This window comes from Sminthopsis crassicaudata, chromosome 3 (assembly GCF_048593235.1).
Source record: "Sminthopsis crassicaudata isolate SCR6 chromosome 3, ASM4859323v1, whole genome shotgun sequence".
Lineage (NCBI taxonomy): Eukaryota > Metazoa > Chordata > Mammalia > Dasyuromorphia > Dasyuridae > Sminthopsis > Sminthopsis crassicaudata.
In genome coordinates, this window is record NC_133619.1 from 29,095,936 (window position 1) to 29,115,008 (window position 19,073).

Sequence of the window (19,073 nt, forward strand, 5' to 3'; positions counted from 1 at the left end):
GCCTAGCTAGATGAGTTAGAAGGAATTTCAGATTTACATTTCCATCACTGCAACTGGAAACCTGATTTCCACAAATAAGTCATTTTCAACTGCCCCAAAGAATATTCCTTCCTTTTTGCTTTTTCTTGGCTCAAAGTTGTGATTTTGTACTGCAAAGTTGCTCCACCAATGCAGAATTAACCAATCAATTGATAAGCATTTATAAAGTGACTACTAGGGGCAGCTAGGTGGCTCAGTGGATAGAGCACCAGCCTTGAACTCAGGAGGACCAGAGTTCAAATCTGGTCTCAGACACTTAACACTTCCTAGCTGTGTGACCCTGGGCAAGTCACTTAACCCCAGCCTCAGGGGAAAAAAAAAATAATAAAGTGACTACTATGTGCTCGGGACCACGTTAAATGCTGAGAATGACAAAGGAGACAAAAACTTCTCCATTCTCCATAAACAATGGTTACACATAAGGATGATGTGGTACTGGCCTGTGGAGTGCTTGTGTTTTTTTAGTATTATTAGGTCAAAATTAGCATCAGCATCAGAGATTCAATCCCTACTTAGTTGCATCTCAGCTTCAGAGGCTGCAGACAAAAAATAATGCATCAACACTCCCTCCATTTTAGTCTGCAGATCTATAGAGACATTGTGCCGACCTTATTGTTGTATGTCTGTGAAACCTGGCCAGTCTACCAGTGTCATGGCGGGAAGGTGAATCGCTTCCAAGGGAAATGTCTTAGGAAGATCCTGAAGATCACCTGATGGGATAAGGTACCAGACACTGAGGTGCCTTCTCAAACTGAAATGCCGAGCATCCAAACTCTACTTCAAAGGGCACAATTCTGATGGAATGCCCACATTGTCCGAATGCCAAACATATACTTGCCTAAAAGACTTTTTTATGAACAACACACAAAGGGGTCAGAAGAAGCAATACAAAGAAACTCTCAGGGTTTCTCTTAGGAACTTTGGAATTGATTGTTCAACATGGGGGGGGGCACCTAGAAATTTATACCTTCATTAAAAAAAACAAAAAAACAAAAAACAAAAATTCTGTTCTATGAACAAAGCAAAATTGAAATAGATCAAAAGAAATGCAAGATTTGCAAATTTAGAGGATCTACCCCAAATGTTCATGTAGACCATTTGTGCCCTACCTGTGGCAAAGCATTCCAAGGATGCATTGGTCTAACTTTATCTTGATTCCAGTAGAGTGATGTCATTTCAGGCCTCTTCAAGAATGGAGGACTGGGGGCAGCTAGATGGCGCAGTGGATAGAGCACCAGCCCTGAATTCAGGAGGACCCGAGTTCAAATCTGGTCTCAGACACTTAATACTTCCTAGCTGTGTGACCCTGAGCAAGTCACTTAGCCCCAGCCTCAAAAGGAAAAAATAAAAAATAAGCCTTTAAAAAAAAAAAAAAAAAAAAAAGAATGGAGGACTGCAATCAACCAAGCACCCATAACTATTCCAATATATTAGTTGATGATATATAGCTTTAAAGAAAACATTGAGGGAAAGGATTCTGGGAAGATGGTGGAGTAAGTTGGTAAATTTCAAGGTTTCCAGATTTACCTCCCAAATGGAACTTATTTGCACATCTGAGCTAACATAGACTGGTGAAAAAATCAAGAAAACTTGAGGCAGAATAGGGGTCCTCCAGGTATAATCCAGAAAGATTTGAAGAAAGACCCAGGGCTGGGATTAACCCATATGGAGTGTAACCATCTCCTGGCTAGCTCTAAGAAATGCCAAGTGGGCACCTCTTGGGCTAATTGGGTTTGACTGGAGCCTCAATGGGAACTCTCACCTCCCAGATTGTTTGTGGATTCTGGTTTTGATTCTAGGCAGATTGAGGGAACCTTGGCTGATCAAGAATGCCAGGACCAGTTGTGTTGCAGAAGAGTGACCCTCAGCAAGAAGGAACCAGCACACTGAGAATGCCAACACAGTAGGTCAGGGATACTACTGGCTGTGGATACTTGCTGGAAGGGTGAGTTCTTGGTTTGGACTCAAGTGAAGCAAGAGGCACCATCCCCCCACCACACAATTAGAATTGTTTACACTAATATCTCTTATTAAAAAAAAAAAAATGAACCATCAAAGAAGAAAGAACCCCTGCTGAGTGAAACGAGCAGAACCAGAAGATCATTATACACTTCAACAATGATACTGTACGAGGATGTATGCTGATGGAGGTGGATTTCTTCAACATAGAGAAGAACTAATCCAATTTCAATTGATTAATGATGGACAGAACCAGCTACATCCAGAAAAGGAACACTGGGAAATGAATGTAAACTGTTATTTTTACCTTCTGAATCCAATTCTTCCTGTGCAACAAAAAATTCGGTTCTACACACATATATTGTATCTAAATTATACTGTAATATATTTAACATATATAAGACTGCTTGCCATCTGGGGGAGGGGGTTGGGGGAGGAAGGGAAAAAATCTGAATAGAAGTAAGTGCAAGGGATAATGTTGTAAAAAATTACCCATGCATATGTACTGTCAAAAAATGTTATAATTATAAAATAAAATAAAAAAAGAAAAAAGAAAAAAAAAAGAAGAAAGAACCCCACCATAGAAATTTACTATGATGACAGGGAAGATTGAGGGTTCATCTTCAGAAGAGGCCATTGAAGTAAAAGAAAGTTTCTATTCCAAAGAGTAACATGAAGATGCTCCCTGCCCAGAGAGAATTTATAGAACTCAAAAAAAATAATTTAAAACTCAAATGAGAGACATTGAGGAAAAACAAAACAAAACAAAAAACCTAAGGAAAAAAAAAGATTATGAAAAAGGTTAACTAGAAAAAAGAGAGTCTCAAAGATAAAAATAACTCTTTGAAAATTAGAATTAGCAAGGAAAGCCCAGTAAAGTTATGAGAGACCAAGAAATACCAAAATAGATTATTAAAGAATGAAAAAAAAATAGAACAGAAGATAAAACATCTTATAAGAAAAATGAAAAATCTAATGAACAGATCATGATGAGAAAATATAAGAATTGGACTGCCTGAAAATTATGACCCAGAAAAGAACATTGAAATAATAATGTAAGAAATAATCCAAGAAAAAATGTCCTAAAGAGATAGAATATGAGGGGAAAGTAGAAATAGAAAAAAAAATCCATCCATCACCACCTCAACGAGATCCTTTGTAGAAAACACATGGAAATATCATTGTCAAATTTTGAAACCACCAGATTAAAGAAAAATTTTACATGAAACAAGAAAAAAACAATGTGAATATTCTAGAGCTATGACTAGAATTGTATAGGAGCCAAAAGAAAAGATTGTAGATCCTGGAAACCACCATCAATCAAAAGAAAGAGACCTATGGCCAAAAATATCATATCTGGCAAAATTAACTATTATTTTGAGTGAGAAAAAATGGACATTGAACAAACTTGCAGATTTTCAGGACATTTCATTAACCAAACCTGAACTTAATAGTAAATTTAACATATAAGAGCCAATATCAAAGATCAGATCCAAGGAATTCCACATGGACAAATTGCTTACATTTTTTGTTTTTGTTTACATAATAAACGTATTTCATATGCTTAAGATTGACATCAGCAATAGGGTAGCTCAAAAGACAGATTGGAGCAGAGTTAAGGAACAATAGTAATTATATTATACAAATAAGGTACAGAGGAAAAACAGACATAGAGGAATTAGAGGAAAGAGGAGGACTCATAATTCTGAAAAACTACTCATGTAGGGAATAGGTTAAATAGGCAACATTACATATATACTATGAAGGATTTAGTAACCTCCAAAATCTATAAAGAAATAATGGGGGAGGGGTGGGTGAATTGGGAAGCAAAGGGTGAGGAAAGAAGACAGGGGATCTTCCTTGGGTGGGGGGAGTTTAAGTAATAGCTAGGCAAGTTATGGAACAGAATTAAAGCAAAGAGTCAGCAGGTATAAGAAAGGGGTGTGGTGTGTGTGTGTGTGTGTGTGTGTGTGTGTGTGTGTGTGTGTGTGTATGTATGTACATAAATATTCCTTTTCTTAAGTACAACCTTATTGGAAGTGAGGGTGGGGGATGAAAGATGAAAGAGGGAAAAAGAATAAAGTATAAAATGTACATAGCAAAGAACAAAAGAACAATTTACAAGGAAGTAAAGAAAAGATGGACAATCATGAATATAATTTCTTATACTAATGTATATATATATATATATATATATATATATATATGTATATATATATATATCCTTTCTTAAATTAATAATTTGTTGCTATATCATTTGAATTCTCTCTGATGTTCTGGACATGTGGCAATATTCTCTTTTGTTCTGCTTTATTTTGTTTTGTATTCCTTTTTTAGTTTTTTCTTATTTTGTTTTTTAAATGAAATACATTTAAAATTAAAAAAAAAAAATCATTGCTATCTTTAGCGCTTCAAAGGCCATCCTTAAAACTTCTAATCTCATGGAAAATGTCATCTGCATCAAGAGAGAAAACTATAGAGACTGAATGTGGATCAAAGAATAGTATTTTCATTTTTTTTGGTCTGTTTTTTTCTTTCTTATGGTTTTTTTTCCCCTTTTGATCTGACTTTTCTTTCACAGCATGACAAATACTGAAATATTTTTAAAAGGATTGCATATGCTTAACTTATATCAGATGGCTTGCTTTCTTGGGGAGAGGGAAGTTAAAGAAGGGAGGGAGAAAAATTTGGAATACAAAGTCTTACAAAAATGAATATTAAAAACTATCCTTACATGCATTTGGAAAAATAAAATACTATTTAAAAAAACCCTGCTATCATCAGAATAAAATGATAGAAGACTCACTAACTCTCCAGCAGCTTTCCTAGCACTAGCTTGTACATTAAAAGGCATCAAAGGAATTAAATCCAGTGGGGAGCCATCTTTTCAATTCTTAGTACCTGCTATGCCCAGGACTAAGCACATGCATTCAGGTCAGTTGGAGCCAGCCTTCTATAGTTCTTGTCGCTGGCTATAGTGATTCAAGTTTCTGTGATTTAGTCCAAGGGTCCTTTTCCACAGATAGATTGTAAGACGTCTATGGCAAAGGGAGAGTTTTGAACTCTCCATGGTGCAGCTCCAGGTTGTAGTCAACCTGGAGATGAGACTGACTGAATTTGGGCAACTCTGGACCTAAGAGACATATGAACCATCACTAGACCTCTTGATGGAGAATACTGGCAGATAAAAATACAGATCTGAAGTTGCGTGATCCAGTGACACAGCGTCTGAGAATCCAGAGGTAACTCCAGTAATGGACACAATTGGATTTTGTCCACAATAGCAACATATCCAAAAAGATGATGGAAAAAGACCAACATTATACCTGCCATCTGGGGGGGGGGGGGGAAGGGAAAAATTAGAACAAAAGGTTTAGCAATTGCCAGTGTTGTAAAATTACCTATGCATATATCTGGTAAATAAAAACTATTAAAATTAAGAAGAAGAAAAAAAGAAAGAAAATGACCAACAAAGAAGAAAATATTCAGTACAAGGGCTTCTAAGTGGCAGAGTATTTAGGAGGTAGGACCTGGAGTCAGAAAGATATGAATTCAAATCTGGCCTCAGACCAGCTGTGTAACTCCAGACAAATTGCTTAACTTCTGTTTGTCTCAGTGTTTTCAACTATAAAATGGGAATAATAATAGTACCTACTTCCCAGAATTGTAGTGAGGATCAAATAAGATATTTAAAGTGTTTTGCATATGTTAAGTCACTGGATAAATGTTCTCTCTCTTTTTTTTAATTTTAAAGTAAAATTTGGCTGAATTCCTGTGGAGAGACAATTATTTCTGTTCTAGCCATACACACATCATTGGTTAAGAGATGAAAATGGCAAATACTCTTTTGAACTTGACTACCTGTAGTTGAAATGCATGATGGCCTGGAGTGCATTTCCACCTCCTGTTGAAATGTCTCCTTCAAATCCAGGCAGGAGAGGGATTACCACATACACTCGGTACCTCTGGCTCTCTCTGCAAAAGTGAAATAAAAAAAAAAAAATACAACAGTATAATAAGCATTCATTTTGAAATAACATTCAGGCAAGTCAGATGGTTTTCAGAGAATACAAAGAATAACCCATCAAACCAATTTTATCATACTTCAGGATATTAGGATAGCAGAGCGCTTAGAGCTGGAAGCAAGATACATATTAATTACATATTAATAAGCTTCCCCCCCTTTCTTTTTTTAACTCCTTCTCTTCTTCCCCCTCTTTTTTTCTCTCACTCTTTCTCTATCCCTTCCTCCTTTATCTCCTCTACTTTTCTCTCTCTACATATAAAATATCTATATACATATCTCTTTATATAAATGTACATAGAGATGTTATTATATATTCCATAATAAATAAATCTGTATATAGACATATACACATACATATAGTCACAGCTATTCACTCAAGTAGGATCTGAAGGCCATCTTTCACCCTGCTGCTGGGGAATGTAACTCCTCTAGCTTGAGAGAATGTTGAGCTACAGTGCCAAATGAAAGAGGTTGGATGTCACATGGTCAGAGGACTTTACATGTCCTGTGACTTCCAATGCTTATAATTCTACAAACATGATTCTACAATTATACAATTATAATTCTACATATATACAATTATAATTCTACAAGCATGATTCCACTCTAGTGAGATCTTTCTTTGGCTGAGCTGACTTGATTTTTAATACACATTGCTTTATGAATCATGTTGGGAGAGAAAAATCAGAACAGAAGGTAAAAACCATGAAAGAGGGGAAAAGAAACAAAGAAAAAAAGAAGTGATCATAGCATGTGTTGATTTACAGTCAATCTCCATAGTTCCTTGTCTGGATACAGATGGCATTTTCTAACCAAAGACTATTGGGGATGCTTTGGATCACTGAATCACTGAGAATCATAGTTGGTCATGGCACATTCTTGCTGTTATTGTGTACAATATTTTCCTGGTTCTGTTTGTTTCACTCAGCATCAGTTCATGTAAATCTTTCCAGGTCTTTTTATAATCAGCTTGTTTATCATTTTTGATAAAAACAATATTCCATTATCTTCATATACAACAACTTGTTCAGCTATTCCCAAATTAATGGGCATCTACTCATTTTCCAATTCTTTGCTACCAGAGTTGATTGGATTTTTGTCTAACTCCCAAGTCAAAAAAACAAATTTACCTTATTACATACCATTGATTCTAAACTGTATAGATTCTCCTTTTTTTTTTTTTTTTTTTTTTTACCACTTATTTTGCTCTAACAGGTTTAATAAGTATTCTGTAACCAGCATTTGGTAAGAAGGAACTACAGAAGATAATAAATTTAGCATCTTCCTTCCCTTGAGAGCAACTGGCAAAAATGATATTGATCTTAACTTTTCCAAACCAATTATATTTAATGTGTGGCTGATGGATAGAATTCTTAACCCAGCACCTTTCTTTAAGAAAAAAATAGTAAAGGCAAAAATACCTAGCCACAGACCTTCTACTTCCAAGACTGAAATTATGATGTGACAGAACCCAGATATCTATCTATACCATAAATGACTAGACAAATTTATATTTACAGTTAATTGTGTGTGTGTGTGCATACATGTAATGCATCAACTGGTAAACATTTATTAAGGCAAAAAAGAAGCAAAATAAAAGAAAATTTGGCAGTAAATGAAGAATCCTTATACAAATGCTATAAAGCAAAACTTTGGAGAGCAAGAATTGATTTAAAACAAATTCCATTTGAGGACTATCTGAGTTTGACTTATCCTGGAGCCCTCATTACAAATACTGCTCCCCTCTAACATGGTCAGAGAATCGGAGAATTTCAAAGTTCAAAAGAGCCTTAGACATCATCTTTGTACAGTGGTTAGGATATGGGACTTGACATCAAGAAGACCCACATTCTAATACTGCCCAGATAGTTACTAAGCTCTATGATTCTGAACAAGTCTTTAATTTTTGTGCTTCAGTTATCTAATCTAGAAAATGAGGGAGTCGGTCTCAGTGGTCTCAGATAGCATGATCCTAAGATTTAACCCTGCCTGTATCTGATAACATTCTAAAAAGTAGTTATTCAATTTCTGCTTGAAGATCTCCAGTAACAGCGAACTCACTACCTTCCAAGTCAGCCCAATTGGAAGAGGTCTTACTTACAATCTTAACTCCATATATGGCCTTAAAGGGAACTTCAGTAATTCATTTCAGTTGAATGAGGTTCAACATAGACATTCAGAATATCTGAGACTTTCAGAAAAGTCCTAAATCACCACTGTTAAAAAAAAATGACTCTTTGAAAGCATATATTGTTTAAAACTATCATTTTCCATAGTAAATATGTTTCAACACAAAATATCTTTGCCAACCCTTCCAGATTGGGACAAAAAGAGGAAGGAAGGAAGGAAGGAAGGAAGGAAGGAAGGAAGGAAGGAAGGAAGGAAGGAAGGAAGGAAGGAAGGAAGGAAGGAAGAAAGGAAGGAAGGAAGGAAGGAAGGAAGGAAGGAAGGAAGGAAGGAAGGGAGGAAGGGAGGGAGGGAGGGAGGGAGGGAGGGAGGGAGGGAGGGAGGGAGGGAGGGAGGGAGGGAGGGAGGGAGGGAGGAAGGAAGGAAGGAAGGAAGGAAGGAAGGGAGGGAGGGAGGGAGGGAGGGAGGGAGGGAGGGAGGAAGGAAGGAAGGAAGGAAGGAAGGAAGGAAGGAAGGAAGGAGGGAGGGAGGGAGGGAGGGAGGGAGGGAGGGAGGGAGGGTGGAGGGAGGGTGGAGGGAGGGAGGGAGGGAGGGAGGGAGGAAGGAAGGAAGGAAGGGAGGGAGGAAGGAAGGAAGGAAGGAAGGAAGGAAGGAAGGAAGGAAGGAAGGAAGGAAGGAAGGAAGGAAGGAAGGAAGGAAGGAAGGAAGGAAGGAAGGAAGGAAGGAAAGGAGGGAGGGAGAAAGGGAGGGAGAAAAGGAGGGAGGGAGAAAGGGAGGGAGAAAAGGAGGGAGGGAAGGAGAAAGGGAGGAAGGAAATATGTATCTGTTAAGGGCCTATCACAGGCCAAGCACTGTTTTAGTTTTACTTTTCTTATATGATCCTTGTAACAACCTTGGGAAGTTTCTGTTTTTTATTATTCCATTTGATATTTGGGGAAACTGAGGCAAATAACAATTAAGAGACTTGCCTAGGTCACATAGTTAGTACATGTCTGAAGTTAAATTTGAACTCAAATCTTCCTGTCTCTGGCCAGATCTAATGTTCTGCCCACTGTATCACCCAATTGCCCCTGGCAGCAGATGTGTACCATACAACCACGTAGATGCAGAGTAATTTTTTTTTCCTATTGCCAAGCTTTTCTCTGGATCTTCTGTATGTATTCTGCCTTCTAGAATCCTTAGCTTCCTTCGAGTCTCAGCAGAGGTATCACCTTCTACTGGAAGCTTTACTACCCCCATCCTATTAGTGCTCTTTCTATCCCTCAAATTTATGTTTCCTGATCTATCTGCCTATACAGTATGCATATATACATTTATATAGAAAGATAGATAACAAGATAGCAAGATAGATTGGTAGGTAGAAAGATAGATGGATGGATGGATGGGTGGATGGATGGGTAGGTAAATAGAAATATAGATAGATGAATAGATGAATGATAGAGATAACTGGAGAAAGACAAAGACAAAGAAACAGATATGGATGGATGCATAAGTGGTTGGATGACTGGCTGGCTGGACAGATGATAGAGACAGATACATACATGGATGAATGGAGACATATTGTTGTTGTTGCTGTATCCACTAGTAGAATGCAAACTCCCTGAGGCAGGGGCTATTTTTCTTCTTTGCAATTCTAGCATGGTTCCTTGAACATAATAAGCTTTTTAATAACTACTAAATTGTTTGAATTTCTTTTGCACCCTTATATTGGCAGAAAGCAATTAGGATTACCAATGTGGCACACTTCAATGTATGCATAAATCAAAGAGGCAGTGTGGTCTAATAGTTAGAGAAATTGACTTGGAATTAGGAGACCTCAGTTCAAGTCTGCCTCAGACATTTATTAGTTGTGTGATTTGGGGCAAATTATTTAAGCTCTGTTCTCCATTTCCTCAAAAGTAAAATTGGGGATGGGGGAGATGATTATACTATCATTTCTATATTGCAGTGAACAGTGACTTCCCAACTGGTTTCCCTGACTCTATTCTCTCGTCTCCAATGCATTGTTTATTCAGCTACCAACAAGATGTTCCTAAAGCACAGGTCTGAGTAGCCCACATCTCCCCTCTCCCAATTCTAGTGGTTTCCTATTGCTTCTAAGATAAAACTGAAACTTCTCCCAATTATTTCTGAATTTACTCAGTGGCACAGTAGATAGAGTGCCCAGTACAGAGTGAGAAGATGAGTTCAAATGTGGTCTTAGCCACTTATTAGCTGAATGACCCTAGGTGAGTCAATTAACACTGTTTGCCTCAGTTTCTTCATTTGTAAAATGAGCTGGAGAGGGAAAGGGCAAACACTCCAGTATCTTTGCCAAGATGGGATCACAAATCACACAACTGAAAATGCCCAAATAGCAAAGCAAATATTCTTGATGGTTTCTCTGCCACAAGAAAGATTTCACTTGGAGGTGCCTTTGCGCCACAGGAAGCGGAACCATGTGACACCTCCTGGATCAGCCAACTCCTTCTGAAGCCTGTTTTCCCATTGCACGGTCAAGGTCATTGCTATCATTTAGAGCTCCAGTCAGTCTCTAAGGCAGAGCAGCTTTATATGGGAGGGCTTTAAATTGGATCTTGCCATGCCCACAGCTCACCACTAGATGGCAAGCACAGTTTGGGCTGAAAAGCATCACTCAAAAAATTACCAATTTTTCTGCCTAGAAACTACAGAAAAAATGACTCATGTCCCTAAATGATAAACAGGAGACTGGGTAAGGAGGGAAGAAGAGGAAAGCAGGAGGATTGCTTAATACGTTTTCAAATGAGTCTACCAGTTAGAAGTCTAGATAAATTTTAACTCAATAATCACTATTCAAAGGATAATGTCAAGAATGGCTAGATTTTCTGCCTTGATTAAATGTTAAGAAGAATGAAGATCTCCACCAGCCTGAAGGAAAGTGCCTGGCATGGTGTAGTGGATGGGGAAGGATGCCGGCCTTGAAATGAAAGCTGGGTTTGAGCCCAGATTCTGACATTAGTGCTGTGACTCTGGGTGACTCATGGAACTTTAGTGGCCGGGGCAACTCCGAGAGATGAATTACCATCTCTATCAATGGAGACCATTTTCATACTAGGAAATTCCACAATGAAATCATAGTTGCTTAAAGAGAAAGATTAAGGCTGGTTTTGGCCATGACTAATGTGGGAATTTGCTTATCCATACATATTGGTTATGAGGGTTTCCTTTTTTTCTTTTTAATGAGGGGAGAGAAAAAAATAAATGTTTGTTAATTTGAAGAAAATAAATTTAATTAAAATTAGGTTCAGGAAAAAAATACCAGAAAGTGTTCTAAGCACTATGTTAAGCACTGAAGATGCAATGGGAAAAAAAAGAGAGGTCCTTTCTTTAAGAAGCTTACGTACTTCCTGGCCCATGTCCAAAGGCAAACATCTAGAGAAGTACCTGCATCCTTCCAGCAGTTGAGCCAAGTTCCACAAAACCTAAACTATTGTGAATGAAGGCTTCCAATGAGAGGACAAGTTCTAGTCTCCAATTCATCTTCCATTCAACTTCCAGAATGATATTGCTCAAATCCAAATCTAACCATGTCACTTTTCTCCTCAGAAAGCTCCTAGTGGTTCCCTTATATAAAATACCAAGTCCTCTGCCAGGCTCAGTTGGCCTGTAAAACCCTTCCCAATTTAGTTCCCATAGGTCTTTGCATCTTTCTGTACCATTTGTGGGATCTGCTTTCTGATTAAACTTGTCCTTGTGCTGTTCAGACTATATTCCATCTGGCATATTTACATGGATGCCTCCTCCTTTATCACTCTCACCCTTGAAAATCTCTTTCTTCAAAGTCTAATTTAGATCCATGTCCTCCAACCCTGGTCACTCCAATTTTTAGAAATTCCCTTCTTAATAATAATAGCTAACATATTTATGTCTCTTTAAAGTTTACTAAGCATTGTACATATTATCTCATTCTATCCTCCTTTTTCTTTCTTTTTTTTTTTTTTAATTTTATTTATTTTTTTTTTTTGGGGGGGGGGGGCTGAGGCAATTGGGATTAAGTGGCTTACCCAGGGTCACACAGTAAGTGTCTGAGACCAGATTTGAACTTAGGTCCTCCTGACTTCAGGGCTGGTACTCTAGCTGCCCCTCATTCTATCCCTCTTGAAACTATTCTGTTTATACTTTATAGATGCTATGACCTATAGGCAAAATGGAAGCTTCCTAAAGACAGAAATTGTTTCCTGTCTTTTGTATTCTCCCCCTCTCCTCCTGTACCTGGGATATAGTAAATAGTAGATTCTTACAGAATTGTACTGCTCTGAAACTAAACTTCCAATTACAGCAAGCTTTTGGGAACTTCTCTGTGATACTTGTACTTCTAGGAAGCAAACAGTGAAACACAGATAAAAACCACAGTGAGAAACATGAGTCAACAGACTTTTATGGAGCAACTACTCTGAACTGAGAGTGTGCTGACCATTGAGATTCAAAGCCCCAAAATGTGTAGTTGCCACCCTCAAGGAGATTACAGTTTACTTAGGGGAACAATAAGTATAGGGATAAATAAATAGGTCATTCAGAAAGGGAAAGAGCACTAACAACCATGATGTTCTATTTTAAATCATTCTTTCGTATTAGATTTCTCCCCCTGTTTTCTGTTTCCTAAGATCCAGAATTTACCAGCTGCTTGAATTTTACAGTTGTATCAAAAACTAGATTCAGACTTTGTCTTTCGTTATCCATACACGCCCTCCCTGGCTTTGTACAATGATGCAACTGTCCAACAGTTGCAATTACAGGAAGACTTGGTGAAAGGTGGAACTTGGGGGGGTGGATATTTCAATAGAGGTAAAGGAAGGGAGGTTCATTAGATAACAATCACCAAGAAGTCCACACTCTGACAATCCTTTCAGCTGGGTGCAGGAAGTACTGTGGGCGATTGCGCCAAAAACAACTTCCTAGATCCAAACCGTGACAGACTGAAATGTGACTTTTAAAATTTGGAGGTAGTGCAGTAGAATAATGAATAAAATAAATAATAAAAGGAAATCAAAATAAATGAAAAAAGGAAATTGAGGAATTATGGTTGTTTGTTTTTCATTTGTTTTGTTTTGTATAATCTTGCATGACAATTTTACACCGCAAGACAGCAGCCAGTGTGCTTTCAGCTGTAATAAGGTACTTTTCACAGAGATGGAGAGATTTATGAAAATAATTTCACATTATCAAGTCACAGGAAAAATAGGCTTATAAATCTGGGAGGGACCTTATAGGTCAGTAGGCTCCATCTCCCATCTCCATGCCTTTGAAGCTGCAAGGTCTCATGCCTGAAACATACTCCGTCTTCACCTGTACCTCACAGAATGCCTGGCTTCCCTCAAAGCCCACCTCTTAGAGGAAGCCTTTCTTGCTCCTTCCAGTTCATTGGATAGTAAACCTAGGACTAGAAGAAACTTGAGAGTTTAATTAATACAACCTCTTCATTTCACAAATGAGGAAACTAAAACTGAGTAAGGTTAAGTTTAAGTGACTTGCTAATGACTAAATGAGATATCTATAAAGCACTTAGTGTAGTACCTGACACACAGTTGGTGCTTAATAGATGCTTGTTCCCTTCCCCATCCTTCCTCACCCAAAGCCATACAATCCTAAGTGTCAGAGGCAGGAAGATATTGCTTTGATATTCCTGCTCTCAGCCCACCCCCATCAATTATTGTTATTATTATTACACTTACTCTCTATATTTGGTATATATTTATCTGGTAGTGTTGTCTCTCAGTAGACTATAAAGTCCTTGAGGTCAGGGATTATTTTGTATTTTTTTTTTTTGTCCATCCTCAATAATGCTTGCTGAATTCAATCATTCTATTTTTCCTGTGTTTTCAATGCAAATAAGCCTGAATATTACTGTGGAGAATTTTATGATTACCCTCAATTATTCTGTTATGAGAACCTATGATTACTCTGTATTCTGTTTATATGGGTCGTTGGCACATTGTTTCCCTTACTGGAAAGTGAGCTGCTTTGTCAACACCTGGAATTGTATTTTTGTCTTGCTTTGCATCCCCAGCTTTTAGTAAAGTGCCCGGCATATAGTAGGTGCCTAATAAATGCTTGCTGACTGATCAAAAGAGCTTCTTTCCCATCAGTTTTCCAAATGTTTGCACGGAGAGAGAAGCTATGAAAAGCTTTTTTTTTTTTTTTTTTTTTTTTCACCAGGCCCAGACCTCAGCCATGGGAAATGACTGAGTAGCAGGCAGTGTGCGGAATTAAAACAAACTTTCTGGTCATGTTATCACAACTGCAGTTTAAAATTCTAAAATATACTTGACATGTCCTCTCCACTGGGTACCCACACAGAGATGCAAATAACAGGCTACAGTAATTATAGTATGCAGACAAGCAGCAAGAAGTCATCATCTATCAGGCAACACAATACATTCATTTCATGTTTGCTTTTAAAACACTAACTTGCCTCGCTCTTATAGGCTTCTGGGGAATCATTATTGAGAAACATCTCATATCCTTTCTTGAAATTTATTTGATGTCTAATGAATATGCTTGGATATTTGGCCTGAAGAAAGACTGGAGTGGGGGGCTGGGGCAGGGAGAGGAAGGAGATAATAGCTGTCTATGAGGAATATAAATCCTCCCTCCCTCTCTTTCTTTTTTCCTTTTCTCCCTCCCTCCCTTCTTGTCTTCCTTCCCTCCTTCCCTCTCTCTCTCCTCCTTCTCAACCCCTGCTTCCCTTCCTCTTTCTATTCCTCTTCTCTCTCCCTCCCTTCATCCTTTCCTTTCTGTCTTCCTTCCCCCCTCATTCTCTCTCTAATCCTTCCAATCTCCCTCTCTCCTCTTCCTTCCCATTCCTCCTCTTTATTTCTCTCCTTCTTTATCTCTTTTTCCCTGGGGTTCTACTACCTTAGTAAGCAATGGTGGAGGTACCAGGAGCCCTTAGGTGAAAGCCCCACCAGAAAGACCAGTTGGGTCTAACCAACTAAATAAAAATGGAAGAAATTTATTTGATCGTATGACTGATGAATCTGTATAATCATTGAAATCATCTTGACCCAGACAGTCATTAACTGTGTGATCTTGGACAAGTCCCTTCTCCCTTCTGATTTTCAGATTTCTCATATGTAAAATGAGACTAATAATCACCTCCCACAGAGTTGTTGCAATAGTGTTATATAAGTACCTGATGAATATTTGCTGAATCGAAGAAACAAAAGAGATAATATAAATAAAGTACTTTATAAACTGTACCCACAATGTTATAAAGATATCACCTGTTATGATAGCAACTATAATAGTAGCAAATGGATTTCTTCTTCAAAAAACCCCCTTGCTTCTTTGCATTTTGTTTGTGTGTGCCAGTTCCCTGATGATCAATGCCCCAAGGAATGGCTCCTGACCACTCACTGGCTTATCACCTAAGAAACAGGTGCCTGCTTCTTATTTTCCCCAAATAGCAGGCCTGCAGTGAGGCTCAGAAACCTTTCAAAGAACAACTGCACAGTAAGTGTCTACAAAAAGTTACTGAGTTGTAAAGTCTGTTTCTTCTTAAACAGACACACACACACACACACACACACACACACATTTACACGTACATATCCTTGTTGCTCAATCCAGTACTTCTCACACTAGAGGCTGAAAGGCTTCCTTGCTGCCCAATAAGATTATCCAGAAAGAAGGGGGCTGGGGTAAATTTCCTCAGTTCCCACAAATCTTTCAGCCATTATGAGAATCATGTTTTTTGTTTTTAAATTTTAAATTCTTCAAGCACTTGTTCTTAGAGGATGGAAATGAAGGGAAAATCAAACTCTAACTCATTCTCCAAGCTACTGAGTCTTTAAAAAAAACAGTGAATAAAGTGAACGTGGCTGGTTGAAAAGGGGAGGACAAAAGATGACCTTCTGGAAGCAAGGGAACTGAGGAAAAGCCAAGGAGCACTCTTGAATCATGATTAGAGAAATAAACTGGGTGTAGGGAGGGAATAATCTTTTAAAATCATGGCACCCCTATTCTATCCAAGTCAATCTAGCCAAGACTTAAAATCACAGAAATCATAACAAAATAATAAATCATAAGAGCTAGAATTTACTATAAGAAATTATGAAGAGAACTTTAGAAAAAACTTGGGACAATTTATATGAACCGACGCAGAGTGAAGTGAGCAGAACCACAATCGCAGCAATTTTGTACCACAATCACCTGTGAAACCCTTAGCTACTTTGATCAAGACAGTGATCCAAAGACAGTTTCTAAGGACCCAGATGAAAAATGTAATCCACCTCCAGAGAAAGATAGATCTGCACCTCAAGTGCAGATAGAAGTATAATTTTCTCCTTTTGTTTTTCTTATTTTTTTGGTAACATGGTTAATCTGGAAGGATGATTTCACATGTATAATTGATATCTATTGACTGTCTTCTGAGTGGGTATTGGAGGATTATAGGGAAGAAGAGAATTTGGAATGCAAAATTTGGAAGGAGGAAAAATGTTATAAAATAATAAATTAAAATTTTAGTTAAAGAGAAAATAATGTTAAAATAAATAAATAATGACTTGAAAATATAATAACTAATATAGCTATTTAACTATTACACAGCATATTATATAATAAAAATAATATATAACTATTATATATTACATATGATACATATATTATATAGCTATATTGAAAATATAGTAGCACTTGAAATGCAAGGCATTTTACAAATATTACTTCAGTTGACCCTTATGAAAACCCTAGAATGAAGGTGATATTATTATCATTTCTATTTTATAGATGAAGAAATCAGTGACTTGGCCAACATTATGAAGCAAATAAGTGTCTCATGTAGGATTTAAACTCAGAAAGTCCCAGCCAGTAGGACCTTTGAGCTGCCGCCTAATATCATAGTTCTAGGGCTCACAAGTCCATTAGTCCAACCCTATAATTTTATTTATAAAATAACTGAGACCCAAGGAGTTGAAGTAAATGCCTCTACTTTCATATATGGGCTTTTCCTGGCAAAGATAATGGATTAGTTTTCCATTTCTTTCTCCAACTCATTTTACAGTTGAGGAAACTGAGGTAAACAGAGTTAAGTGACTTGCCTAGGGTCATATGGCTATTAAGTCTCTAAGGCCAGATTTGAATTTGGGAAGAGGAGTATGAGCACTATGGCATTACAAAGCAGGAAGAGAAGGAGAGAAAGAGCGAGAAAGGGACAGAGAAAGGGAGAGAGAAAGGGAGGGAGGGAAGAGGGGAGGGAGAGAGAGAGAGAAGAAAGAAGGAAAAGGAAGAGGGGGAAGAAGAGGGAGAAGGAAGGGGAGGGGCAAGGGAGAGACAGAGACAAAGACAGAGAGAGAGAGAGAGAGAGGGAGAATGTACGTATATATACACATATACATACACACATGTATATGTACCTGTGACTTCATTGCAAAAGGGAACTCCTAGTGAGGAACTCCACCAGCGCAGATAGGCACCTCTTCTACACCTTAAACATAGTCTAAGGCTTTAAAGTTCAATCACTGCCTGGGATCCCCCATCAACATGTCAAAGGTTAGATTTGAACTCAGATCTTTATAATGCTAAAGACAGCCTTCTCTCCACACTACTGTCTCTCATAAAACAAACAAACACAAAACTACAAGATGACATGGAGCAGAACCACAAGCAGCTAGGGGAAAAGAGAAAGTGAAGAATGGGGAGGGCAGATTTTAATGAGAATATGTTGAGATCATTCTTGGATGTGGAGAGTTTGAGGTGCTGATGGCCATCCCAGGTGAGAAATATAGGAAGAGGTAAGACATGGAGCTTCTGGTGTGGGGATGGAAATCCACAGGTGTCCCAAGGTGGTCCCTGAAGCTATGGCGGTAGCATAGCTCCCCAAAGAAGAGAGGAAAGAGAAGAGAGCCCTCAGATGAAGCTCACACTTCAATCTGTACAAGAATCAGTCCCAGAAAGATAGCCTGACCTCCTTCGATGGGCTTGGCTGTGGGCTAACTCTCCCCATGAGCTACATTCTTTTTCTAATGGCCATAATCAGAGGCAGCTCCGACCTCCTGACTTTTGGCAGGAAAACTAGATGTGCTCGGAGGAATAAACAGTGTAGAGATCAGAGCCACGGAAGAGGTATAAGCAGGTTAAAGGAAGTAGAAATCTCTTGTTTTCTAGGAGCTAGTGATCAAACCCTCTGTTTTATATCTTAGAAGAGGAAACTCCCCATCATTAATTTTTCCCATAATTAAATTTTTCTCCTAATCAAAGTACTAATTTTCATTGCTTTAAAGTTAAACATGAATGAAATTTTAATTTACAGCTGATTTGGGAAGCGCATGGACACTGGGGATGTCCTGTACCGACAATGAACCATGATCAGGAAAAATGAAAAGAAGAAAACATTTCTTGGCTGTATATGTGCTATCATGTTTTCTCTGAAGATCTAAATATTTTAGAGAAAATAACATACAAAGAAAACAATCCCTCCAAACCCAAATAGCAACATTGATTTAAAAATAGGAGAGATTTTAGAAGTTAACAAATCCAACACTCTTTATATGAAATAACTAGGGCTTAGAGTGATCAAGTCAATCAGTCAACTAGCATACATTAAGCACCTACTATGTGTCAAGCACCATGGTATGTGCTGTACCAGAAGCTAAGGGAGAACTAAAAATAGAGTCATGGTGTTTAAAAGGAACTTTTTAAGGATTCTACAAATGGAAGAAAAGGACTTTTAGTGACCAAGATCTATGAATTTCCCCATTACTGTTTGTTTACTCTAAAATTCAGCCAACTCTTTCTGGATTCTGTATGGGCTTATGGGAGAGTTTGACAGAATTTCTGCTGGAGGATATCTTATATCAACTTATCTTAGTGTACCACCCTTTTCTAAAAACTATTAAGGATGAATGATTAAACTGATTCTAAACTTATAATATAGGGGAAGGGGAAGCACACCAGTGAGGGC

General features: G+C 37.9%; 1 protein-coding gene across 4 annotated transcripts in view; it reads right to left on the reverse strand.

Moving 5' to 3' along the window:
- PLD1 (phospholipase D1) overlaps positions 1 to 19,073 on the reverse strand; it is a 268,046-nt gene that overhangs the window by 29,671 nt on the left and 219,302 nt on the right. For all 4 annotated transcript variants that reach the window (XM_074298190.1, XM_074298191.1, XM_074298192.1 and 1 more), the window contains one exon: positions 5,860 to 5,973. In XM_074298190.1, the coding sequence (XP_074154291.1) occupies positions 5,860 to 5,973 (114 nt within the window). The remainder of the gene's footprint in view (positions 1 to 5,859; positions 5,974 to 19,073) is intronic.